The 25,064-nt window shown below is 49.5% G+C and overlaps 3 protein-coding genes across 21 annotated transcripts in view; 2 read left to right on the top strand and 1 right to left on the bottom strand.

Annotated features, from left to right (window-relative positions):
• Positions 1–5,540, top strand: part of SLC9A3R2 (SLC9A3 regulator 2) — an 84,337-nt gene extending 78,797 nt beyond the window's left edge. Inside the window, exon 7 of the mRNA XM_029576552.1 lies at positions 2,101–5,540. Within this exon, the coding sequence (XP_029432412.1) occupies positions 2,101–2,259 (159 nt within the window). The 3' untranslated portion in view covers positions 2,260–5,540. The remainder of the gene's footprint in view (positions 1–2,100) is intronic.
• Positions 5,541–9,364: 3,824 nt separating this feature from the next.
• NTHL1 (nth like DNA glycosylase 1) lies at positions 9,365–15,532 on the bottom strand. 2 transcript variants are annotated; one of them, XM_029577413.1, is made up of 6 exons: positions 15,379–15,532; positions 14,296–14,561; positions 13,268–13,438; positions 12,890–13,049; positions 11,775–11,880; positions 9,365–10,283 (listed from the first exon to the last, which is right to left on the bottom strand). In XM_029577413.1, exons 2-6 carry the CDS (start codon positions 14,557–14,559, stop codon positions 10,160–10,162), a joined length of 825 nt encoding a protein of 274 aa, XP_029433273.1. In that variant the 5' UTR covers positions 14,560–14,561; positions 15,379–15,532; the 3' UTR covers positions 9,365–10,159. The 2 variants fall into 2 exon arrangements, with proteins under 2 accessions (XP_029433273.1, XP_029433272.1); XM_029577412.1 differs by lacking the exon at positions 15,379–15,532 and adding an exon at positions 15,302–15,366 and having other exon boundaries at positions 9,366–10,283.
• Positions 15,532–25,064, top strand: part of TSC2 (TSC complex subunit 2) — an 80,531-nt gene continuing 70,998 nt past the window's right edge. For 15 of the 18 annotated variants that reach the window (XM_029577409.1, XM_029577399.1, XM_029577398.1 and 12 more), the window contains exons 1-2: positions 17,043–17,062; positions 24,714–24,871. In XM_029577409.1, coding sequence (XP_029433269.1) covers positions 24,734–24,871 — 138 coding nt within the window. In that variant the 5' untranslated portion in view covers positions 17,043–17,062; positions 24,714–24,733. Of the gene's footprint in view, positions 15,749–17,042; positions 17,063–24,713; positions 24,872–25,064 lie in introns of those variants that run through there. The other 3 variants (XM_029577406.1, XM_029577407.1, XM_029577410.1) reach the window with 3 other exon arrangements.

Below are 25,064 nucleotides of genomic sequence, written 5' to 3'. Positions count from 1 at the left end.
CAGTCTCTGCCAGGCTTCTCCAGTAGAGGCTGCTGGCACTGGGCAGCAATCCCCAGGCCTGTCCAGTCTCTGCCCGGCTTCCCCAGTAGAGGCTGCTGGCACTGGGCAGTGGTCCCCAGGCTTGTCCAGTCTCTGCCCAGCTTCCCCAGTAGAGGCTGCTGGCACTGGGCAGCAATCCCCAGGCCTGTCCAGTCTCTGCCCGGCTTCCCCAGTAGAGGCTGCTGGCACTGGGCAGCGGTCCCCAGGCTTGTCCAGTCTCTGCCCGGCTTCCCCAGTAGAGGCTGCTGGCACTGGGCAGCAATCCCCAGGCCTGTCCAGTCTCTGCCCGGCTTCCCCAGTAGAGGCTGCTGGCACTGGGCAGCAGTCCCCAGGCTTGTCTAGTCTCTGCCCAGCTTCCCCAGTAGAGACTGCTGGCACTGGGCAGCGGTCCCCAGGCTTGTCCAGTCTCTGCCCAGCTTCCCCAGTAGAGGCTGCTGGCACTGGGCAGCAATCCCCAGGCCTGTCCAGTCTCTGCCCGGCTTCCCCAGTAGAGGCTGCTGGCACTGGGCAGCGGTCCCCAGGCTTGTCCAGTCTCTGCCAGGCTTCCCCAGTAGAGGCTGCTGGCACTGGGCAGCAATCCCCAGGCCTGTCCAGTCTCTGCCCGGCTTCCCCAGTAGAGGCTGCTGGCACTGGGCAGCGGTCCCCAGGCTTGTTCAGTCTCTGCCAGGCTTCCCCAGTAGAGGCTGCTGGCACTGGGCAGCAATCCCCAGGCCTGTCCAGTCTCTGCCAGGCTTCCCCAGTAGAGACTGCTGGCACTGGGCAGCGGTCCCCAGGCTTGTCCAGTCTCTGCCAGGCTTCCCCAGTAGAGGCTGCTGGCACTGGGCAGCGGTCCCCAGGCTTGTCCAGTCTCTGCCAGGCTTCCCCAGTAGAGGCTGCTGGCACTGGGCAGCGGTCCCCAGGCTTGTCCAGTCTCTGCCCAGCTTCCCCAGTAGAGACTGCTGGCACTGGGCAGCGGTCCCCAGGCTTGTCCAGTCTCTGCCCAGCTTCCCCAGTAGAGACTGCTGGCCTGCCACCCTTCGTGCACTGGCCAGCACATGGAGGAGTTTTGCAAATTGTAATGTGCACATTCCTGACGTGCATGTGATATCTTTTGGCTCACATGGATGGGGCACTAGCATGGCTCTTACTGATATGGCTGCTCCAAGGAGGGAGGCAGAGGAGTTTTTCAAGTAATAACTTACAGAATGAGCTGCTCAACTGTAGGAGTATCGGTGTAGGCTGAAGATTGCTACCTTGGTGTGTGTGTGTAGTGTAGGAATATTGCACAGTGCAGTGTGGGGCGAGCTCTGTCTTCATGTCTTGGTCACCGTGTGAGTCAGTGCATAGAGAGAGACTCAACCTGCCCCATAGGACGTTCCTCATTGAAAGTGATGAGCGCTCAGTTACTGTAATTCGTGTTGTAGGGATGAATTACCCATATAGTGAGCTCAGAGGCTTCCGGAAGGGTGAGGGCACTTTGCTGCTCCTCTGTCTTTCATAACCCCTTGTTACACTTTCTTCCAGTGGCAGAGGAAGCTTTGGGGTTGTGGCACCTCCCAGCCATCTCTCCCCCCTTTAATGCAGCTGGGAGCTGGTATTCTGCAGAGATTACCAGGGCAGCCTCTCCTGCAGGTATCCCCTGGCAGGGATGGTATTGACAATGACCAGTAGCACAAGCAAGGGAGAAGGGATCCAACGTGATCTGACAGGGTTATTTGGGGTCAAACCTGATGTAACATTCTAGCAAAGCATCTGAACAAGGGACTCGATTGCCCATGAAAGCTCAGATACTGCAAGAGTTTAGGATTTATTCTTAGGCTGCTTCAGTAGGAGGGACGAGAACTTCCAGAGAATCCTGTGTCTTACTGGGTCCTGGAGTTGCACATTGCAAAGTGCTGGTGTTCTAGGGCTGACTTGCTGCTTTAGTCTGTATCTGCAGGCCCAGCTCTGTGGGGAATCCCATTCCAGGTCTGCGAGCCTGGGTTTGCGCAGATGATAGGGAAGTGCAGGAGCTCAGTAGCGCGGTCCCTGGCTGGGAAGCTTTAGGGACCAGTCTAACATGGCTGCCATTTGTCTCCACAGCCAGGAGATGCCAGTAAGAAGGACCCCTTTGAAGAGAGTGGCCTGACCCTGAGCCCCACAGCTGCGGAAGCCAAAGAGAAAGCTCGCGCCAAAAGGGCAAACAAGCGGGCACCCCCCATGGACTGGAGCAGGAAGCACGAGATCTTCAGCAACTTCTGAGCTCCAGCAGCTCTGTGCGTTACCCACGCTCTGCTGCCATATCTGGCACCTTGGACTGGGGGAGGGGGAGGACCCAGGGAAGCCAGAACTGGTTCTCGAATGTGACCAAAGCTGTTCTCTTCTTCTCCGGCTTAGTATCAGCAAAGTCTCGCAGGAGGGCAGGCTGACAAACGCTGTCTGGGCTGGTTTTGTCAGGCTTCAGTAGTACGTCTCCTTCTGCAAAAGAGGCTGAACTGAGCAGTGGTTGGGGGCTGACCACTGCAGCGAGGAGGACACGGACCTCAGCCGAGCCGTGCATGGCTGGAACATGATACCAGAACCACCGTCAAGGGGATATGGGAGAAGAAGACAGGAAAATAATTGTGAAACATTTACCACAGAGCTGGCATTTAAACATACACCTGCTCAAAATTATTTCAGAGCAAGACTGGCAAACTCACTACTTACATAAGAGCTATTCCTCCTTACATCACTGTAAGACTCGCCTTGCAAATCACTATTCATACGAGAGCCGTTCCTCCTCCTCCCCTTCCTCTGCTGTAAGACTCACTCTGCAAAATCACTACTCGCACAAGAGCCGTTCCTCCTCATACTGCAAAATCACTACTCACACGAGAGCCGTTCCTCCTACCTCTCCTCTGCTGTAAGACGCACTCTGCAAAATCACTACTCGCACGAGAGCCGTTCCTCCTCCCTCTCCTCTGCTGTAAGACTCACTCTGCAAAATCACTACTCGCACGAGAGCCGTTCCTCCTCATACTGCAAAATCACTACTCACACGAGAGCCGTTCCTCCTACCTCTCCTCTGCTGTAAGACTCACTCTGCAAAATCACTACTCGCACAAGAGCCGTTCCTCCTCATACTGCAAAATCACTACTCACACGAGAGCCGTTCCTCCTCCCTCTCCTCTGCTGTAAGACTCACTCTGCAAAATCACTACTCACACGAGAGCCGTTCCTCCTCATACTGCAAAATCACTACTCGCACGAGAGCCGTTCCTCCTCCCTCTCCTCTGCTGTAAGACTCACTCTGCAAAATCACTACTCGCACGAGAGCCGTTCCTCCTCATACTGCAAAATCACTACTCACACGAGAGCCGTTCCTCCTACCTCTCCTCTGCTGTAAGACTCACTCTGCAAAATCACTACTCGCACGAGAGCCGTTCCTCCTCATACTGCAAAATCACTACTCACACGAGAGCCGTTCCTCCTCCCTCTCCTCTGCTGTAAGACTCACTCTGCAAAATCACTACTCACACGAGAGCCGTTCCTCCTCATACTGCAAAATCACTACTCGCACAAGAGCCGTTCCTCCTCCCTCTTCTGCTGTAAGACTCACTCTGCAAAATCACTACTCCCACGAGAACCATTCCTCCTCATACTGCAAAATCACTACTCGCACAAGAGCTGTTCCTCCTCACTCTGCAAAATCACTACTCACAGGAGCTGTTGCTCCTCCCCCTCCCTCCTAATGCACACTTCTGGGGAACACCCAGTACTGTATGTGCTCCTTTCTTCTAAACTGTATCCGCTCCCCGTGCTCTCTTTCTCTCACATGTACACACACTTGTTTTAAACATACAGTAACTAGAAAAAAAAAAAAGCAGCCCTGCATTTGCATAATGAGATGTAAAAATAGTATAAAGCTAGAGAAGGAAGCAGACATGCATGACCGGAACGAGGGAGACCTTAATCCTGCAGGAAGTGCAGGGAATGAGGAGGAACCTTAATTCTGATGGGGGGGGGGGGGGGGGTTAGGAAACTGAGTAATGAGAGGGACACTTTTCTGTCTTCTCTTAAGGTGTATTCCATGATTTATTTTTAAAGTTGCAGCCCCATGCCATTATGGATTATTTTCATGGTATGTTTATGGTATGGGGCTGCCTGTTGGTCACGTTGGAGCTGTGGCACAGGTTTATAAACCACATCACTTTTTTTCTAGCGAGCAGCGCTTCCCTCACAACACTGGCACTGCCCCTCCCTCATGCTCAGAGTCATGCAGGGTCTTTCTTTGCATCCCATTTCCATGCTGTAGAGACGCACACTGGGGTTTGCACCCGGCTGGGCTCAGGATTCTCTCTGATCTTAAGGCTGTCCCCGCTGGGCTGAAGTTTTCCAGTACTCACAGTTTGAGTTCTGAGCAAGCCGCTGAGGTATTAGTACCCTAAGGATCACCACTCCTGTACGCTCTCACGCTGCACCAGCCCTGTCTGTGTGCTAACGAGGGTGGAGAGATTCTGCCATCGTGTGGCTGAGGTCGTGTGCATGCATAACAGGAACTCATTATCAGCTCTAGGCCTGATGTTTTGATGAGATCAGTACAGGACCATTTTCCAAGCATGTTGCTTTTGTTTTTGAAATAGAAAATGTTCATCTAATCAGGCTGCAGCAGTGCTTCCCTACTCAGGGTCAGATTTAAAATTAAGATGTCCATAGGCCGAGCACATGGAAATTATAGAGCAGTGCAGGGTGTCCCAGTTTTAAGGCACCTGCTTATGTTACCTATGTCGATGCTTAAATCCAGCCCTACCCCTGCCTCTCTCTGCTAAGATGGCCCATCTCACAAATCTGACTTCTGTTTACTCCAATAGTTTGAGTTGCCTCTTATGCACTTCAAATTTGATTCCACTTGGCACACATTTCTGTGAATACTGCCCAGTTTGTCTGTGTGTGCGTGTGAGAGAGAGATCAGGGCTTACACACTGATGTCCTGTTCTGTGAGGGCGATTAGTCTTACGGGGATACACAGAGACAGGAGCATCCATGCCGCAGACGCTGCCCTAGGAGCGAGCAGGAGGGGAGCTGAGGCTGTCAGAGAGAGCATGGGAAGGAGGGCCCAGGAGAGCAGCATGGGGGACACAGCAGAGCTTCGATCGTTACTGAGGGGACAAAGCAAGGGCGAGCTCACGCAGCTAAAGAGTTTTGGGACAGAATGTGCAGGAAGGCAGGAGGAGGAGACATGGAGAGCACAGAGCCAGTAAGGGGCTTACAATGTTTGAGCAAGGCACAGGAGGCAGGAGAACCAAGGCTACCTACTTCTATACCGCTCCCCACTGGTTGCAGTACTGTACGGAAACAGGCTGTCCCTGCTCCACAGAGCTTACCTACTTCTATACCGCTCCCCACTGGTTGCAGTACTGTACAGAATCAGGCTGTCCCTGCCCCACAGAGCTTACCTACTTCTATACCGCTCCCCACTGGTTGCAGTACTGTACAGAAACAGGCTGTCCCTGCTCCACAGAGCTTACCTACTTCTATACCGCTCCCCACTGGTTGCAGTACTGTACAGAAACAGGCTGTCCCTGCTCAATAGAGCTTACCTACTTCTATACCGCTCCCCAATGACTGCAGTACTGTACAGAAACAGGCTGTCCCTGCTCCACAGAGCTTACCTACTTCTATACCGCTCCCCACTGGTTGCAGTACTGTACAGAAACAGGCTGTCCCTGCTCCACAGAGCTTACCTACTTCTATACCGTTCCCCACTGGCTGCAGTACTGTACAGAAACAGGCTGTCCCTGCTCAATAGAGCTTACCTACTTCTATACCGCTCCCCAATGGCTGCAGCGCTGCCCCTGCTCCATAGAGTTTACAAGAAAGACCCAGCAAAAGAGGCTTTGGGAATTTCATTTATTAAGAAAATGGTTAAAATCAAGAAGGCTGTGAGGAGCATTAGAGGGAGGCAGAACGTACAAGAGGGTGCATGGAGGAGTTACTGCACCGCAGGGGTATGGCAGGCACACTATAGAGCAAGAAGCAGCGAGGGGCATGGAGAGCTGGCGAGGGGGGGGGAAACAGAGGCACAGGATGCCAGAGGCTCCTTTTGGATCGGTTATAGGTTTGCTTGCAGCTTCCTGCATTGGTATTCAGAGATGAGGGGAGAGTATTAGCAGGGGCGGAGTTTCATTCAATTATTATTCTGCCTTACGGGCAAGGCTCCAAGTGAGTCACAAGCACTAAAAACATTTTTGTAGAAATGCAAGTGAATGTCTCCCCTAAGGAGAGGGCTGCAGGGTCAGCAGCGGGAGCAGACGGAGGCGGGCTCTGTTTGGGCAGGGGATGCATTGAAGGGAGCAGAAAGCCATCCTGGACAAAACTGTGTTGTGCGTGGGCAGAAGATTCAGCCTCCCATGCCCCTGTGCACTTGAAGATGTTGGTTCATGTTTTACCACAGGGAAAGACCTGCCTGCTCCCTCAGGACCTTTCACCCACCCATGAAAAGCAAACTAGGTCTTCAGGCCGAGGCTCTCCCCTATGCGCAAGGCTGGCTGCGTGACCCACCACTGCCCCCTACAGGCAGAACGGTGCACGACCTGAGTCCTGGGACCGGGAAGAAATTCAGGGTGGAAGGGTCAATTAAAAAAAAAGAAAAAAAGACAGGGAAAGAGAGCAATGGTGATAGTGTTTCCACCTCTGCACTAATGCTAAAAGCAAGCTGGGACGGCCATGTCACAAAGCAGCAGGCGATGCTCACTATTCTTCTGACTTCTTATACGCTTTTGTAAGAATTGCTGAGGATTTTGTACATTAATTTCTAGCAGAAATATAAAGCTATAGCTGCATTGTAAAACAGGTGCCTACTGTAACAGTAATAAATATTTGCAGCGGGAAAAGAACTGTGTTTACTTCTTGTGTGTGAAGCAGATGTGATCCACTGCTGGCAGCTGCAGGCCAGCCTTCCCCTGCAGGGGATCCCGGAGGCACCGCCCCTGCCTTTAACACGAGCAAGGCTCGAGCCTGTTTCTAAGCTCGTGCTCCAGCGAAAGCTCGCGCCCAGGAAGCACAGAATTACAAGGGGCTAAAGTGAGCCCTGCGTGACAGGAGAGTAGAAGGGAGGCGCAGGGCCCACGGCTCGGGATGGGGACTGCTCCCCTCTCACTGATGCACTCTGCTGGCTTCCAGCCCGCCCCTCGGGTTATCTTACCTGCACATCGGAGACCTCTTTGGTCTGGCGGGCAGCACAGTGCACTGCGTTGGTTCTGTTTTTGGCTATTGGACAACTCTGGGTCAGGACAGGGACGCGCGTCCCTGCTCCGTGGGCGGGGGCTCCGCAGGGTGCTGTTTTATCACTGATCTTGTGTAACATCGCTGTTGCCAGGTGATTTAGGTTTAAGATACCATAATCCCACTGGTGACTGCCACCCTTAGTGTGAATTTCCCTGGGCCTACAAGCTCTTGTTTCAGGATTAGGCTCTAAATTTAAGGTAAATCCCTCTTACCGGCCGATACAGTAAAAGTCGCGGGAGAGCGGGCGAGCGCACAGGCCACGCTCCTGTGCACGCGATTCAGTAAAAAAAAAAATACTCAAATTAGGGCCGGCGGTAAAAAGAGGCACGAGGGACACTAGCGCGTCCCTCGTGCCTCTTTTTTTTGACAGGAGCGGCGGCTGTCAGCGACTTTGACAGCCGACGCTCAATTTTGCCAGTGTCTGTTCTCAAACCCGCTGACAGCCACGGGTTCGGAAAGCGGCAAAACTGAGCGTCCGGTTTTCAACCCGCGAGCCGCGGGCCGATTTAAAAATTTTTTTTAATTTTTAATTATTTTTATCGCCATGATATTAAGTCGGAGGGTGCACAGAAAAGCAGTTTTTACTGCTTTTCTGTGCACTTCCCCGGTGCCAGCAGAAATTAACGCTGACCTTTGGGTAGGCGCTAATGTCTGAAAGCAAAATGTGCGGCTTGGCTTGCTGGGTCAGATCTGCCCTTTCACGAGGACGTTTGCATATTCGGGGTCACTCCAGCCTCACAACTCAGGAGTCATATCTTCAGGGCTGTGCGTGCTTGTTTATTTTCAGTTGTGATTGATTTGGACTCTCCATCCTTCTCGCTCTCTCAGAACAGTCTTGCCAGCTGCCGGCACAGAGTAATTCACTCTGTGCCGGCAGCTGGGTACCCGTCTGGGTAAACAAATAAGCGTGGGGGTAGCTTGCTTATTGCGGCGGTCACTACCCTAAACCATTAAGCCTTACGATTCACCTTTGATGCAACTCCAGCATTACTCTCTGCATCAATGGCAGGGGGTGGCAGGAAATTTGAATTAAACAGTTACCAACAAGGGCCCTGAACTTGGTGGTCGGTGAAACAGACAATTATGGGAAAATAAGTGTGGGAGCTTGCTGGGCAGACTGGATGGGCCGTTTGGTCGTCTTCTGCCGCTGTTTCTAGCTTTCACCTGCTTTCCTAGGCCTTCTTGGACGCAGTTTAAAAGCTTGTAGGTAGTTTTTAAGGCACTGTATGAGGATGATGATCTGATCCAAGTTATCGAGGAGGCAGATCGTGATTCTGACGTCTGTCAAGGTCCCGTTCGGCCTGCCTGGAAGCTTTTACTAGCGATTCCCTCCGTTAGGGAAGTCCATCTGATGGAAACGAGGGGGAAGGTCCTCTATTTTTTTGGATCTAATCTGCGTAATCAGGTGGCAGGGGCAGTGTGGGCTTTAACTCATTTTCACTGTTTGCTTCTGCCTTTTCTTAAGATGCGGGAGGGGTCAGTTTTTGCACTTTAAACCTTTTGATTTTAGTTTGTAGTTCTGTTAAGTCTTTACTTGTGTCTTGGATGGTTGTATTAAGCTATGCCTCTCTGTTATGTGCCTACCGGTGGCTGATAAAGTAATAAAGAAAAAATAAATATACTTTCCAGCAGTCAGAGCCTCCGGCAGAGCTGGGTACGGACTTGTGCGCTCTCTGACTGGCGCGGCCGTAGTATCTACCTTCCTTGCGCTCACGGCCTCAGCTGCCCGGCTGCTTCTGCAGGACTGGGTAAGGGGAAGCTATACCTCAGCTCCCTTGTTTATAAGCTTTATCATCACACGGGTGTAGTTATTCCTTTTTGCAATCATACAAATGGCACCAGAGTGGCTGGAATCACTTCAGGACGCTTTCACACAAACACTGCTTTCTCTGTGCCAGCAGATTCCTTCATTTCATTCCAATGTAACTGCAAGCTGGCAGTTCTCCCCCGTCACCTGGTTTTAAAATGTTTCACTTGCATATTAAATCCAGCTTTGCCTTTCCGTGTGCAGGCTGGCTCTGCGTGCCCATGGGCAGCTGCTGCTCTTTCCTTCTGCTTTCTCATCCTTTTAAGTCTGCTAATTCTCTTTCAGCACTGCAAAGTGCATTACATTCAGGTTCTGTCGTCATTAGAAAAAAACCCCAAACCTTCGAGCGATTTCTGGCATTAAAAAAAAACTTTATTAAACCACCATTATGAACAAACTACAGCCAAGCAAAGCCAGAATTCAGTGTTTCTCTCAAAATGTAGTAAAATATTGTCAATAATAGAGTTGGAGGTGGAAGACGAAATCACCAATGCAAAGAGGAACACACAAGAAGGCTTGGCCAAAGAGTTCAGTGTCCAAGCGGTTGTAGGCCGTTCATAAATAACGATTTAATAGCTTCATTAAGACAGTAGTGATATGTTTTCAGCTGAATTCATGGTCCCCTGACTTGGAGCGTGATTCGCAAACATAAAGTGTATTACAGGCAAACTTACAGAGCTGAAAAAGGAACCCCACCCTGAGAGCACTGGTAAGCAGGGGAACTGAACCCCAATAGCAAACGATGCTGGGATTAAACAGCAAGCTTCAAAAAGCGTGCCTGATCCTGGTACGTACAGGGAACTGCAAGTCACCGGCTGTTGTAGGCAAATATCCAACAGCTCAGGTTGCTGGGATGATACCACAGAACTTATTAATCAGCCGGAGGGCATCAGAGAAGCAAACCCTGGCAGCACCCATGCCTGGACATTCAGCAGCAATCCAGAGCAATGATAATCCCTCCGCGTCCGCCCCAGCGTCTTGTGACCAGCGCATGCATGGTAGCTGCCCGTGCTTCTGACATTTAGGATCCTAGTGCAGCTCCAGCGCAGTCACTCACTCCATGGTACAGGAGAACAGGTCCTTCTCTCACAGCCTCTTGGCTGCAGGGCAGATGTCCTGATTGAGGCAGAGGCTGCACTGAGGTTTCACGGGGAGGCAGACCTGCTGCCCAAAACCCACCAGTAGCCAGTTGATCTCACTCCAGATGTCCCTGAAGAGGAAGGAAGCAACACGGTGTCAGTAGGGCAGCACAAGGGGAGCCAGATGTTGCCTTCCCTCTGTGGATCTCCCTCGGAGCTGGCCTGGCGAGACAGCATCTGCCCTTCCCTCTGAAACCAGCCCATGAGCTGTCCAAGACCTACAATTCTGCATTCAGACCCCTCGCAGAAAGAGAAGCTCTGCTGGAACCGCCGCTAGCGAGGCACAGGAATGTTTTCCCCTCCCCTACTGTTATTTATTATTAATAACCAGAATACAACTTACACCCCGGCAGGAATCCCCGGACTCTACAATCAACAAACCTTTCAAGAATCAACGTTAATGAAATAAGCAGACCCAAAGCTGCTCAGTTTTGTTCTGGTACAATCCTCCATCCTCTCCCTGCCCTCCCCCAGCGGACACCGCCCCACACAAGCCCTTGGCTTACGGATCCCCTTTAATGACTCTTGCTCGAGAGATTCCTGCACGTCCTCGGGTAAAGGTGGACGCAAGCAGCTGCACAAAATCTGATCCTGGCACACAGGCTGGCACATTTTGGGAGTAACTTTGAATTGCGTGGGCAGCTTCTGACACAGCTGGATTTGCTTCGTCTGGCTAAGTTTAGGCTAATGTTCTGCTGAAAACCGAGCTGTCTTACACCTGAGAATTAGCCCAAACTTAGCAGCAGAATATAACAAACCTGGCTAATTTTGCTCCAGTTATCCCTCATCTGTCAAGGCAACAACTCCCCCCCTGACGCTGCTGGTATGTAATCAACTCCGCTCAGCCGAGGTGGGAGGAGGTCTCCGCTGCGGCTTAGCTCTTTCCCATTTGGGTCCAGCTTGCTCCTAGGAGAGCATCCGTCCTGGATTTGGATCCACTGAGGGGTGGGGGTTTCTTTTAAATTATTTCACAAACCTCAGAGCTCCGTAGGCTGTAGAGAGATTCCCCACAGTATAATTACAACAATTCGTTCACCGTTTGGTGCTGGCTGAGCGCCGCTGTCATCCCCCAGGACTAACCCAGCTCGGGAATTCATTTAGTGGGACCTCCGGAGCCTTGTAAACACCCAATATAATTAAAGAGCAGCAAGGCCGGGTTAGCAGGCCTCCTCTGTTAAAGTAAGGCTGGGCAGATCTGTACTCTGCACACTTCCACATCCTTACAAAACCAAAGAGAGAGTCCTGCACGTGGCTGCAGAGCAAAGGTGCCCGTCTGGGAGAGGAGCACGGGAAGATTATTTCCATTCTGTACTCTGCACACTTCCACATCCTTACAAAACCAAAGAGAGAGTCCTGCACATGGCTGCAGAGCAAAGGTGGCCATCTGAGAGAGGGCCTGGAGCTGCTGCCATGTGAGAGAGAGACGTGGCACCATCTTGTGCCCAGTCAAAGACTTATCCAGGCAAGTAACCCAAGCCGGACCTTCTGCTCCCTCTGTACTGCCTGGGGAGGCCTCGCTCAAGGGTGAGTGAGGGTCCTGGCCCAATGCCTCAGGCTCTCACCTTGGCAGCCATTCTTCAAGCGCCACTCGTGTCCCTTCAGGAGATTTTGTTTTCGTCTTCACCCATCCAAGTCTGTTTGAGATCCTGTGCACGTGCGTATCCACCCCTGCGTGACACAAGCCGGGCACTAAGAATCCATCGCTAGGACTGCAGAGAAGCAGCATTTCCATGCATTTACATCCAGGGTGAAATCACTGTACATACACATAAAATGCAACAATCTTTCAGGAAATGTGACTCCAATCTCCTCGGCATGCTGCTTATATTTCTAAGTGCTAATTAGAGGAATTCCGCGTCTCGCCCAGGAACATCCAATGTGGGTGTCCTGACCGGCCCAGAGACACTGGGGCGCACGGCTGGACAACGCGACTGCCCCTTTCCGGCTGGTACTCTGTTCTTATTCTGTACTGGCTGTAACTGCAAACTGGAGTCCTGCTCATCATGGGGTGGTTGGCCCTACCCTTCTACTGCCAGGGATCTGCCACCGTGTCAATGGGGACTGAAACACAACACCTATACAAGATAGAGGAAAAGTACCTTTTTACTCCCCTGCTCCCCAGCCTGAGCTCAAAGTGTCTTCCCCCATTCCCCCACCTCCTGCCCCAGCCTGATCCAAGCACTCTCGTCTCCTACCCAGCAGCCTCTTTCTCAGATCCCTCCCCGATATCTGCCACCCCCCACTTTTAACCCTCTCCCTACTACCACCTCCTCGGCTCTGAGCAATCTTGCTATTTCCGCCCTGCTACCCATCGGTCTGTTTCTCTCCAGTTCCCCGGCCCTCTTTCCCAGGCTGACCAATACTGTGGCTCCATCCAGTCTAGCTGTGCCAGTCTATCCCCTGTCCACTGGACTTGCAGCAGGGCATACACACTATGTCCACGGCTCACAGTCCAGAGTAGATGCCTATGCGCGTCATCATAGATCAGGAAGCTAACAGGCACCACCCAGAGGGCTAACCGTATTGATACAGGTATATACGTGCAGAGAAGGAAGCTTCCCGGGAGTGGTGGTAGTGCAGGGGGTGGGGGAGGAGTATAAACATTATCCAGATCTGTGGAAGCTGTTTGCTTTTGTCCTGCGAGAATGACATTATAAGCGATTCCTGCCATACCTACCAATTCCTGAAACGTTGTTCCAGGCAATATCCATGATTAAGTGGGCCATCTTAGGTCCCACTCCTGGCAATTTCACCAGCTCCTCCACACTGCTGGGGATGTCGGACTTGTAATGCTGCTGCAGGATTTCCGTGGTCTGCTTGATGTAGTGCGCTTTCCTCTGGGAAAGAAGAAAAAGTGAATGTAGTGTCCAGCACCCCTCTCCTGATCAGCCAACAGCAGCAAAACAAATAAGAAGAGAGTCAAATACTACTGCTTGTGATAGTCAGTCAGGTAAGTGGTGACCCGAGTCCTTTTCCCATCCTGCAGTCACTATCCTTGCCAGGATCATAAGAAGCAAGTACCAGTATGTTACTGAGTGCAGTCAGCTAGACTCACCTTCCAGAATCCAACAGGGTAAATGAGTTTCGCCAGCAGGCCCTCATCCATCTGCAGAATCCTGTCCACGTTCAGGCTATTAGCCCTCAGCCTGGCCATGGCTGCAGAAGTCACCTGGTCCTTAGTCTGACTGGACAGCATCAGCGACAGCAAAACCTGGTATCTCATCACCTGCAAGATAAAGCACACAGGAGAGGCTGAGAATTCACCCTTGGTGATCCAGGAGCACTGAGAGCCCTGATCTTCCGGTAGAGGACTGGGGGACCCCTGCAGATGCAGGAGAATGCAGAGAAGCATACAAATGCCTGCTCCTGGATCAACAGCTTTAGACACCACACTGCATTTTATGAGTGTGAAGACACAATATCATTATGTGCCTGTACAAGCATGTGAACTGCAGAGTGCTCAGCATGCCAGACACCACTATGCTTTCATCAGCAGATCCTCATGACTATTCAGGTGAAAACCTCAAGCTGCACAATCAGATTAGCCTAGTCCAGGCACCCAGGAATACCAGGTCGTGGATGCTGCAAGGAGTCTTGACATTTTGGCAGAGGTGAGGCAGGAGAGAAATCCTTCCAAAGCTGTGCACTTGCGGGAGAGTGAGGAGGGCTGAATAGAGTCCATACCTATGACATATCTCCTCATAGATTTCTCGCAGAAGTTAAATCATTGTGGGTCTCACATTCACTCCCTTACAAAACTTTATAAACTTATTTCAGGCCAAAGTCACCATCTCCCCATCCTCTCACGTGAAGAATGGCAGTAATTCTTTTGCAAGACAAAACATATTCTTGGGCTGCACAGCGTTATGACCCCTTTTGGTTTTAAATATGAAAAATACTAAAAATCTGGCAGATGCGCTCCTGTCTACAAGCCCCCTCACATCCTAATCAGAGTATTGCAGTGTTAAGGCCACATCTTCAGAAGACAGCGACCTACCACGTTCTGATGACATCAACAACTGCAGCGAAACCAGGACTGATCTCATAAGCTATGCCAATTATTCCAAGTTGAACATAGTTTACCTCTGGTGCCGCGACAGGATCATAGCACTTTGCAACTCCCATTAGATCCACAGGGGCATCTCTTTGTTTTCTCATCTCCCGGATGTTATCCAGCTGCTGTTTCCAGTTCTTGGGCTCCCATTTGGGTTTCTTTGTGCTTGGTTCTGTGTCTTTCTCCCCTGCACCTTCTGCTGGAAGCTCATACATAACCTGAAGAGTTTTCCTCCTCCGAGCAGTACTCAATGAGGGAAGATGTCTCATACTACTACTTTGATTCACAGCCATATCTGCAAAGAGAAACAAGAACCCCAAACGATGAAAACAGGCTTTGTCCTGCTTACCTGAGACAGGCTAACACTGCTGCTTGGCATTAGCCAAAAGGATTTTAACTGACAGGAAAGGACTTGGTATAAATAGGGTGGACAAACATTTCACATAGTAAAGAAATGGAACAGAACAGGCCACGCTAGTCCAGGCAATTCCAGTCCTGGTTTTACCCCAAGGCACTAGAGCAGCACTATATCTACATGCATGCAAGGACGGTTTTCGTCTGTCCCTTATGACAGAGAAATAAAAGTCAATAAATAAGAGGGAAACCTAGTGCGTGACAACAGATAGAGCTCATCCAATCTGCTAGCAAAGAGGTAGGGAAGATCTCCTTATTGGACTAACTTAATACATTTGTGACAAGCTTTTGAGAGCTCTTCCCTCCTTTCTCAGGTCAATGCAGAATGAGCACAGCTTGCATTAGGATGGTGCTGTGTCCACGTTTGATTTTAAAGCAGTAAAGCAGAAGGATTAGAGGATGAATGTGTCTGCACAGGGGCGAGAAAACTGTGCGACACAAACAGCCCAACTTACAGTTACAGGCGAAGCAATTAAGGGTTTTATAATAATAAGGGAGACTTTTGCAGCTTTACTAGCCCTAAGTGGTTAGAGGAGACTCAGGCAGCCCTGCTCCTTCCTTAACTTTACTGATAAAAGAGTGCCCCCCCTCCTCCTCCTGCTGAAATGATATTTTGCTAACGTTTCAATGTGCAGAACTTTATTCTTGCGTTAGTCAAAGGGTTAAAACCAAGCAGAAGCGCCGGGCCCGGCTCTCACCTGTCCCCGGCCCCGGCCCCCCAGCGGCGGCTGCAGGAAGTGCCGGGGGCAGCCCGATAACGCTGCCTCCTCGGCCTTGGTGTCTGCTGTCGTTAACGGGACGGCAGAGCAGCAGGTGAGACTCTCCTAGAGGCACCGGCTCCAGCTCGCGCTCTCAGACCTCTGTGAGGGACCTCACGGTACAAGGAGCCCCAAAGACTACAATTCCCGACGTGCAGCGGGCGGGGCCGGAAATGGTGGCGAGAGAGGCAGGAACTTCCGGGTGAGAGGGGCTGAGAAAGACCCGGGAGCAGCGGCCTTCCTCCACCAGCTGCTTTTCGGGAGGGTAAGTGAGGCTGGGGTCCCTGTGGTTCTGGTCTCTTCCTCCCCAGTAAGTGACTTCTCTCTCTCCTCCCTAGATAATGGAGACTGGGGTCCCTGTGGTTCTGGTCTCTTCCTCCCCAGTAAGTGACTTCTCTCTCTCCTCCCTAGATAATGGAGGCTGGGGTCCCTGTGGTTCTGGTCTCTTCCTCCCCAGTAAGTGACTTCTCTCTCTCCTCCCTAGATAATGGAGACTGGGGTCCCTGTGGTTCTGGTCTCTTCCTCCCCAGTAAGTGACTTCTCTCTCTCCTCCCTAGATAATGGAGGCTGGGGTCCCTGTGGTTCTGGTCTCTTCCTCCCCAGTAAGTGACTTCTCTCTCTCCTCCCTAGATAATGGAGGCTGGGGTCCCTGTGGTTCTGGTCTCTTCCTCCCCAGTAAGTGACTTCTCTCTCTCCTCCCTAGATAATGGAGGCTGGGGTCCCTGTGGTTCTGGTCTCTTCCTCCCCAGTAAGTGACTTCTCTCTCTCCTCCCTAGATAATGGAGGCTGGGGTCCCTGTGGTTCTGGTCTCTTCCTCCCCAGTAAGTGACTTCTCTCTCTCCTCCCTAGATAATGGAGACTGGGGTCCCTGTGGTTCTGGTCTCTTCCTCCCCAGTAAGTGACTTCTCTCTCTCCTCCCTAGATAATGGAGGCTGGGGTCCCTGTGGTTCTGGTCTCTTCCTCCCCAGTAAGTGACTTCTCTCTCTCCTCCCTAGATAATGGAGGCTGGGGTCCCTGTGGTTCTGGTCTCTTCCTCCCCAGTAAGTGACTTCTCTCTCTCCTCCCTAGATAATGGAGGCTGGGGTCCCTGTGGTTCTGGTCTCTTCCTCCCCAGTAAGTGACTTCTCTCTCTCCTCCCTAGATAATGGAGGCTGGGGTCCCTGTGGTTCTGGTCTCTTCCTCCCCAGTAAGTGACTTCTCTCTCTCCTCCCTAGATAATGGAGGCTGGGGTCCCTGTGGTTCTGGTCTCTTCCTCCCCAGTAAGTGACTTCTCTCTCTCCTCCCTAGATAATGGAGGCTGGGGTCCCTGTGGTTCTGGTCTCTTCCTCCCCAGTAAGTGACTTCTCTCTCTCCTCCCTAGATAATGGAGGCTGGGGTCCCTGTGGTTCTGGTCTCTTCCTCCCCAGTAAGTGACTTCTCTCTCTCCTCCCTAGATAATGGAGGCTGGGGTCCCTGTGGTTCTGGTCTCTTCCTCCCCAGTAAGTGACTTTTCTCTCTCCTCCCTAGATAATGGAGGCTGGGGTCCCTGTGGTTCTGGTCTCTTCCTCCCCAGTAAGTGACTTCTCTCTCTCCTCCCTAGATAATGGAGGCTGGGGTCCCTGTGGTTCTGGTCTCTTCCTCCCCAGTAAGTGACTTCTCTCTCTCCTCCCTAGATAATGGAGACTGGGGTCCTATTCTCTCTCTTCCCGGGTAAAGGAGGCTGGGGTCCCTGAGGTTCTGGTCTCTCTCTCTCCCTCCCACCCCTAAGTAAGTGTATTCTCTCTTTCTCACCCTCCTACTGGGGTCCTTGTGGTTCTGTTCTCTTTCTCTCCCCCCCCCCCCCTCCTCTCCTAAGTAAGTGTATTTTCTCTCTTTCTCCTCTGGGGTAATGAAGACTGGGGACCTCCCTGCCCTGTGCTAATTTGTATGCTGATACCTGCTGGCACTGCTCATTATAATCGTTTTCATGTTGATGTTTGTTCTCTGGTACCAGCTTCAGGTTCTGTGTCTTGTGTAGAGTGAGATCAGGGTCCGACTCAAGCTCTGAAACTGTAGCATAAATAACTTCTCATTCCTAGCAAGGTGTTTGTTCTCGAGGTATCTGCAAGGCAACCAAAAATGATAAAGGAGATGGAATGATTCCTCTACAAGGAAAGGCTAAAGAGGTTAGCCTGGAGAAGAGACAGCTGAGGGGAGATATGATAGAGGTCTATAAAATGAGTGGAGGGGAACGAGTAGATGTTAATGTTTACTCTTTCAAAAAGTACAAAGACCAGGGGACACACAATGAAGTTAGTAAGTTGTACATTTAAGACAAATAGAAGAAAATATTTTTTACTGAATACATAATTTAAGCTCTGGAATTTATTGGCAGAGGATGTGGGGAAAGCTATTAGTGTACCTGAGTTTAAAAAATGTTTTACACAAATTCCTTGAGGAAAAGCCCATAAACCATTATTAAGTTAGGGAAAGTGACTGCTTATTCATGGTAGTGAGTAACAAAGAATTGGATCTACTCTTTGGAATCTGCCAGGTACTTCTGACCCAGATTGACTTCTGTCAGAGGATGCTGTGCTTGATAGTAATTCATCTGACCCAGCAAGGCATATCTTAAGTTATAATAATTATCTGCTACTGTGAAATTTAGAATAGAAAGACCCTTGTTTTGTGGGTCTTGGGGTCACCATGGGGACTGGATATACAGAGTGTGAGACAGTGGAACATATATATTGCTAAGCTTAGCTAGTTGTTAGAAACTGCTATACAATCTTGTAATCTGATGTTGAAATGTTTTAAAATCAAAGAATAACAAGCTTTTTTCCTAGCCTGAAGCCAGATTGACTCAGGACCAATGGGTTATGCTCCTTTGCCAGTAGATGGAGATGGAGTCTACTTTCAAAGCAGATGTCATCCTACATAAACCCCTGCAGTGACCTCAGCCCTTCAGTATTTCTCTGTCTCCAGCAAATGGTGGATGTACCTCTCCCTATGGGGATTGCTGTACTTTTTGGAAGAAAAAAATTCTACTTTAAATTGGAGAGAAAAAAATTGAGCCCCGCTCTCCTTGCAGTGATACCTAAGGGTCCCTCCCCTAGGTGAGAATTCCTGAGGTGATTACCTGTAGCCAGTTCCCAGCATGGACTTTGCTGCTTAGGAAGCTGAAAGGCAGCGGGTGCAGGAAGCAGAATATGGCTGTGATGGCCAAAGTCTTCTCCCCCTATAGCCGGAGACTGTCTCTGAACTCAGCCGTTAAGTTCTGAGCCCAGGTAAGTTTAAAAAAAAAAAAAAAGGATTTTCTTCCCGATTCAGAGTAAGACTTCCTCCGGTCGCCTTGCTCGGTATGCCATTCCGACAGTATTCCTGATCCCGTTGGGAAGTGGGCTTCCAAGCGGGTTGAGCAACCCTTGGGTGGGCTAGACCCTGCTTTAGGCTTGGTTGGCACACTGTGTGGTAGGCCACGGCGGCGCCATCTTGTGCTCGTCTTTGTGCATGCTGTATTGCCCTCCATGGAGAGTCGGTACACGAGGTGCATGTCTGCTCTGCTGGGCACATGATGTCACGCGCATACATACCTGCACAAACTACTAAGCGTATAATAAAAGAAAAGCCGTGGCCCACTTAGGTGCCCATAAAATTTTAAGCATGAGCCAACTGAACACAAGTTACCATCGCCAATGGCTCCGGCAGTAAAGAAACATAAGCGCTTTTCTCTCTGCGCTGCTGTCATATTAGTATTTCACAGTCTGACCTGGATTCCAACTTGTGTCAGCGCTGTGAGGAAGCCCAAGGAGAGTTGGGCCTCCCCAGACTTCGCTAAGCCTGGCTCCTCCCATTCAGCCACAGCCTTAACTGGAAGTACCCCAGATCTGAGTACCCTCAGGACTGGGTCATCCATGGAAGAGGGAAATTCAGCAGCACCTACCCCAGTACCTCCTGGGCTAGGCATGGACCCGGCCGCCTTCTCTTGGGTGGAATTCTTTCAAGCCTTCGTACAGGCACAGTCTGCTACCTCACTTGCCCCTGTCCGGCTGGAACCTCAGCTGGTAAGCCCTCTCTCTCCCAGTCCTATTGGCAGACCTTGAGGCATGCCTCTCCTCACCAAGGGTATCTAGGTCCCTGCCAGGGATGGCACGGCCAACGAGGATGATACAGATTCCTTGGAAGATGGGGAAATTCCCCTGGTTTAGAACCATATCGGACCATGTTTTCCATGTCACTAGCGTATGTGCGGGTCTGGAGAGTATTTGAGGCCTGGTGCAAGGAACCTGCTATTTCCCCTCGGACGGTCAAAATCCCACTAATTCTGGAATTTTTTTAGGACGGCTTGAATAAAGGTTTGACCCTTAACTCCTTGCAGGTCCAGGTAGCGGCTCTCTCCTGTTTCAGGGGCGAGGTGAACAGAGCCCGCCTGTCGAGTCATGTGGACGTGGCTCGTTTTCTGAAAGGGCTGAAGCACCTCCGACCACCCCTATGGTGGCCAGTTCCCTTGTGGAATCTTAATATAGTATTAGAAGTTTTGCAGGACCCTCTTTTCGGCCGCTGCGCAGTCTTTCCTTGCATGTGTTCTGGTGGCTATATGCTCGGCACGTCGCATCTCTGAACTGCAGGCATTGTCATGTTGGGAGCTGTTCCTCCGGATGACTCCAGGAGTGTTACAGCTTCGTACCCTTTCATCCTTCTTGCCCAGGGTAGTCCTGGAGTTTCATTTGAATCAGTCCATTTCATTGCCATCCCTAGACAAGCACAAGGGCATGGAAGAACCTCTGTCAGTTGAATGTCAGTAGGCTTTTGGTGCAGTATCTGGAAGCTTCAGAACCGGTCCAAAAGGTGGGCTGCCTGTTTGTCCTTCATGGTGGAAGGAGACGGGGCGAACCAGCTTCACGGGATTAAGGAGGTGGTCACGTAGAGACAGGAAAGCCGTTACCTTCTCAGGTTAAAGCTCATTCCATTAGGGCTCAGGCAGTCTCATGGGTGGAAGTTAGACTGCTGTCTCCTGTCGATACCTGCTGAGCGGCGACGTGGTCCTCCTTCACACCTTTTCCAGGTTGTATTACCTGGATGTTATAAGCCAGAGAGGATTCAGCCTGTGCTAACCGGACCATGGGCAGCCTCCCACCCGGTTCGGAAGTAGCTTTTGTACATCCCATTGGTCCTGAGTCCATGCTAGGAAATGGAGAAATTACTTACCTGATAATTTTGTTTTCCTTAGTGTAGCAGATGGACTCAGCATCCCGCCCACGGCTGCCCAAGAACAGGGCCAAGGATTCACCCCTGGAGTGGATATCTATTCCAGGAAATTACGGGTAAACCATCATCAGTACCTAGATCAGGGCATTTATAATCTTACTGGGGTTTAGTGTGTGTTTGGTTGAGTACAATTACGGTTATCCATTTTTAATCAAGTTTTTTCAATAGAATGTCCACTGTGGCTTTTGAAGAGGATCTGAAGGGCTGAGGTCACTGCAGGGGTGAATCTAAGGTGACAGCAGCTTTGAAACGACTCAGTCTCCATCTGCTGGCAGGAGAGTACATAACCCATTGGTCCTGAGTTCATCTGTCTACACGAAGGAAAACAAAATTATCAGGTAAGTAATCTCTCCAATTTTAGTTCTGCACATGGAGTTTTAGTGACAGTAAACATTGCAGGGTTTGCATTTTGCTATAATGAAAAACATGAGCTGTTGCATTAATATTGCTTAAGACACCCACCATAAGGTACATCTCAGCATGGAGACCTAAGGACACGTCGCCTTAAATCATGAAATGGTGGACAAGGTGGTGGCGCTTTGGCATTAGGGCATAGGTAGATGGGGCTACTGATGGTTGGGTGCAGATTTTAGGTTGATCCCTGATTGGTCCACGTTTATGGTAACAAAGTTAAGGGTGTGATGAAAGGAAACTTGTAATCAAAGAGCAAAGCAGTGACTGGGCATGTAAGCTTTTAATAATGAATAAGAAATATATTGGGGCCTGTCTGGAACTGTACAGGAGCAAATTGCACTAAAGAGGAAGTGTTGGTTTCCTTTTCAGGCCGCATTATTAATCATAATTGTTCCCTGTGGAGGTGAAGTAGCCAGGGTCCCTGATCAGCTACTAATTACGCTGCTGGGCTTTACTCTTTTACCGGAGATCCGACACTTTTCCAGGGAGCAGGTTAGCTTGTCGGTGCTACTGAAAAGCCGAAGCAATGCCCAACCTCCCAGAGTCTCCTATGTACTTAAGCATTTTCCCCATACACACTAAAAGGGAAAACCTTTCAGTATCTCGGCCCCAAAGTAAATGGTTTGTAACGCTTCGTCTTGTTGTATTTACTTTAAGCCATAAGGAGAAGAACTTCTAGTTTCTCCAGATAGCAATAATGCCACTAGGCAGAGCATGCCCTGGCACGTTCTAAAAGCCATTTTATTTATTGATTATTTTTATATACCAACATTCGATCTCTTACATTCAGGCACTGTAGGTATTTCCCTATCCCCAGAGAGCTTACAATCTAAGTTTGTACCTGAGGCAATGGAGGGTAAAGTGACTTGCCCAAGGTCACAAGGAGCAACAGTGGGACTCGAACCCTGGTCTCCTGGTTCATAGCCCCCCCTGCTCTAAGCACTAGGCTGTTCCTCCCCCCCCATTTTGTGTCCATGGTGGAAAATGCTTAGGAGACAGGGGCCTTAGGCTCTTATCAGTGATGGGTTTAGACTTTTGATGCCCCTATGGCAGTGATGGACAGGTCTGGTTCTCGAGGGACGCAAACCAGTCGGGTTTTCAGGATAGCCCTGATGAATATACATGAAATAGATTTCTCTCTCATGCATATTCATTAGGGAGATCCTGACTGGTTCATAGCCCTCAAGGACTGGCATTGCCCACCCCTGCCCTTTGGCCTAGTCACTGCTGATACCACCCCCTCCCCTTTCCCACCCAGATAGTATTTCAGTGTCACAATCTCTGGACTTAACCAATTTACTGAGTTATGAGTTTTTGAGAACAAGAGCTTACTTTGTCAGGTACCTTTAATAATGTGGACTCTTGGCTTTGATACCTCACCAGCTTCTGGCTGTTTTTGCTACTAGAAACTAAGATGGCTACTCTTATGGATGCATCATTCATTGTTGTTAAGTTGCTTGTAAACCGATGCGATGTGCAAACGGATGTCGGTATATAAAAGATTTTAAATAAATAAAATAAATTGCAATCTCAATGATTATCTTGGCTTAGCAACCACAAACTCAATTTGAACTCCTCAGGCTCAGTCATCAAGGTCACCTCCTTTGATCCTTATCTTCCCTGGCAACCTAAGGCATCCGTACAAGGCCTAGGGGCAGGGCTGACATTGGGAGGGGCCTAGGGTGAATCAATAGCCATGAGCTCCTGTAACGTTAAAATTAGTGTTGAGGATGGGGCTATTTTTAAGCAACCAATTATTTATTGGATTGGATGTTATTGGCTGGGAACTATCTGGGGTACAGGAATAAAAACGTCTACATCGTCAGCATGTATAAAGTAGGCTAAACCTAACGAGGTGGTTAATCTTCCCATATTAAATAGCGCTGATGATAAAGCAGAGCCTTGAGGGACCCCTAAGGCCATAGTCTTCCACTCAGTTTGATTTCCTATTTGGAACCTTTGCTTCCTATCTGTTAAACATTTATTTATTTATTTATTTATTTATTTAAAAGTATTTATATACCGCTTTTCAAGACAGGGTATCTTGTCAAAACGGTTTACAATAAAATAAAAGTAAAAATAAATAAATGAAAGAAACTAAAAAAATACTATAAAAATACATAAAACTGATATATACCTTATAGGTAAAAATAAAAATATTTAACAAAAATGACTATTAATGGAGCTGGGCCTAATTCATGACGTGAACCACGTGAGTACAGATCCGTCTGTCGCTAATGACTGGAGCCAGCTTAGCAAAATTGTATGGCTAACAGTATCGAAAACTCTAGAGATGTCCATGTGTCCCAAAATGCCAGATTCACTTCTGTCCATACTACAATGCAATTGATCCTTGGCGCTATCAACAGTGCACCTGTGTCGTGGGTGTTTTGAAAATATTTTGTCTCTGCTGATAGTCCTCGGGTTGGGATTCACGCTTTTCAAGTAATTTGCCCAATAGCAGAAGGTTGATTATAGGACGGTAATTAGTAACAGATCAGATGGAAGACTTGGATTTTCTGAACTGGTCTCAGTATTGCTCTCTTTATAAATTCTGGTACAGATCCGTCCCTTGGGATATTATGTACGACCTGTGCTGTAAATACTTAAGCTTTGTTCTGTGTTCCCTGTAGTATCCTGAACGGGCTAGGTGGATTTTAAATGTGAAACTACTGTTGATATTGGTTTAAATTGATTCCAAAGTATTGGAAAATCCAATATTAGCAATTCTGCTTCTGATGAGCTTTCATGTTTTGCAAACCCTGCTTTTAGTTTGGCTACCTTTTGCCACAAAGTAACTGGCTACTCCCTCACAGTCTACAGCCAGAGCAAGGGAGCCATGTACTGTCTTGACTGACTCTTTAATAGTACAGAACACGTCATGAGGCCTAAAGATTGAATTTTGAATCTTATTCACGTCAGACTCTTTCTGGCCTGTTGGACATGAGATTTATAATTCTTTAGTGCCTGAAGAGGAGGATCTTTCATAATGGGACTGGGATGTTTCTCTCCATGCTTCTTTAAAACCTGTCTTTGTTGAACTAATTCATAACTAAACTAGGGAGTCTTCTCATGTTTCTGTTTAATGGCGATGCATTTAGATGGAGCAACTTTATCATCAGTTGTGGTTAATGTTGCATACCAGTTCTCTACAGTATCCTTAACGTTCATATCTGCCAGCAATTCTGCATTAAGCTGCCAAGCAGATTGAAACTTTTCTGGCTCTACTGAAGGTCTCCTGATCCTATAATTCATTTGATTTGTCTTTTTCCTTCCCCTCCATTCCACTCAATTCATATAATAATCTTTAAATCTTTTCAGGATATTATTAATCAAGCTCTTTTCATAACCGAAAAGATCATGCAATGTATGGCTGGTTCTGTGCGATGGTATGTGACTGTATCAAACATCTCTAAGAGCCTCCCTGGCTTTACCTGCTCCACTTGGGGTAGACAGGGTGTTGAGGCTCAGGCTGCCACATTTCACATCTCTTCAAACCTTGCTGCCATAGGTGAGGACCTCGTGAGCCAGTGTGGAAATCCAGGCCTGTTTGCTGTCCATCACTTGCTCGAGGGGATTGCTGGGTGAATAAGTGGTCTGGCTGTGCTATCGTATCTCCTGCTTTCTTTGCATAGGCACCTGTGACTTGGCAGTGATGGCGAAGCAGCAGAGCAAGGACTCTGGGTTTCGGGAAAAGTTCAAGCTGCTCCTTGGCTTGGGACCATCGCGGATTAATGTGAAGCAGACGGAAGGCAAACAGACAGAGATAATTGTCACTGCTGAACTACTGAAGGTAAGGAGGCTGCTGTGCCAGCTGAGGGATGTACAGGAAAGGGCTCTTAGGAATCTCTTGTTGCTGTGGAGCAGCGATCTGGCGCATGTCGTACATCACTGGTCTTGTTTGATGTCAGGTTTGTGCAGAGTTTTACTGTGCTTGGTTACAGACTATACCTATACCTTAACAAACCAAACAGCTGCAAAGTAAC

The sequence above is a fragment of the Rhinatrema bivittatum genome, chromosome 14 (assembly GCF_901001135.1).
Source record: "Rhinatrema bivittatum chromosome 14, aRhiBiv1.1, whole genome shotgun sequence".
Taxonomy (NCBI): Eukaryota; Metazoa; Chordata; class Amphibia; order Gymnophiona; family Rhinatrematidae; genus Rhinatrema; species Rhinatrema bivittatum.
Note: the sequence above shows the minus strand (reverse complement) of the source record. Positions and strands in the feature narration are given on the sequence as shown.

Coding starts and splice junctions, on each gene's coding strand:
- NTHL1 (XM_029577413.1), bottom strand. CDS start 14,559: ATGGCTGTGAATCAAAGTAGTAGTATGAGACATCTTCCCTCATTGAGT. Junction 13,439..14,295: donor ATCCTGTCGCGGCACCAGAG/GTAAACTATGTT, acceptor TTTATCTTGCAG/GTGATGAGATACCAGGTTTT. Junction 13,050..13,267: donor ACCCTGTTGGATTCTGGAAG/GTGAGTCTAGCT, acceptor CTTCTTTCCCAG/AGGAAAGCGCACTACATCAA.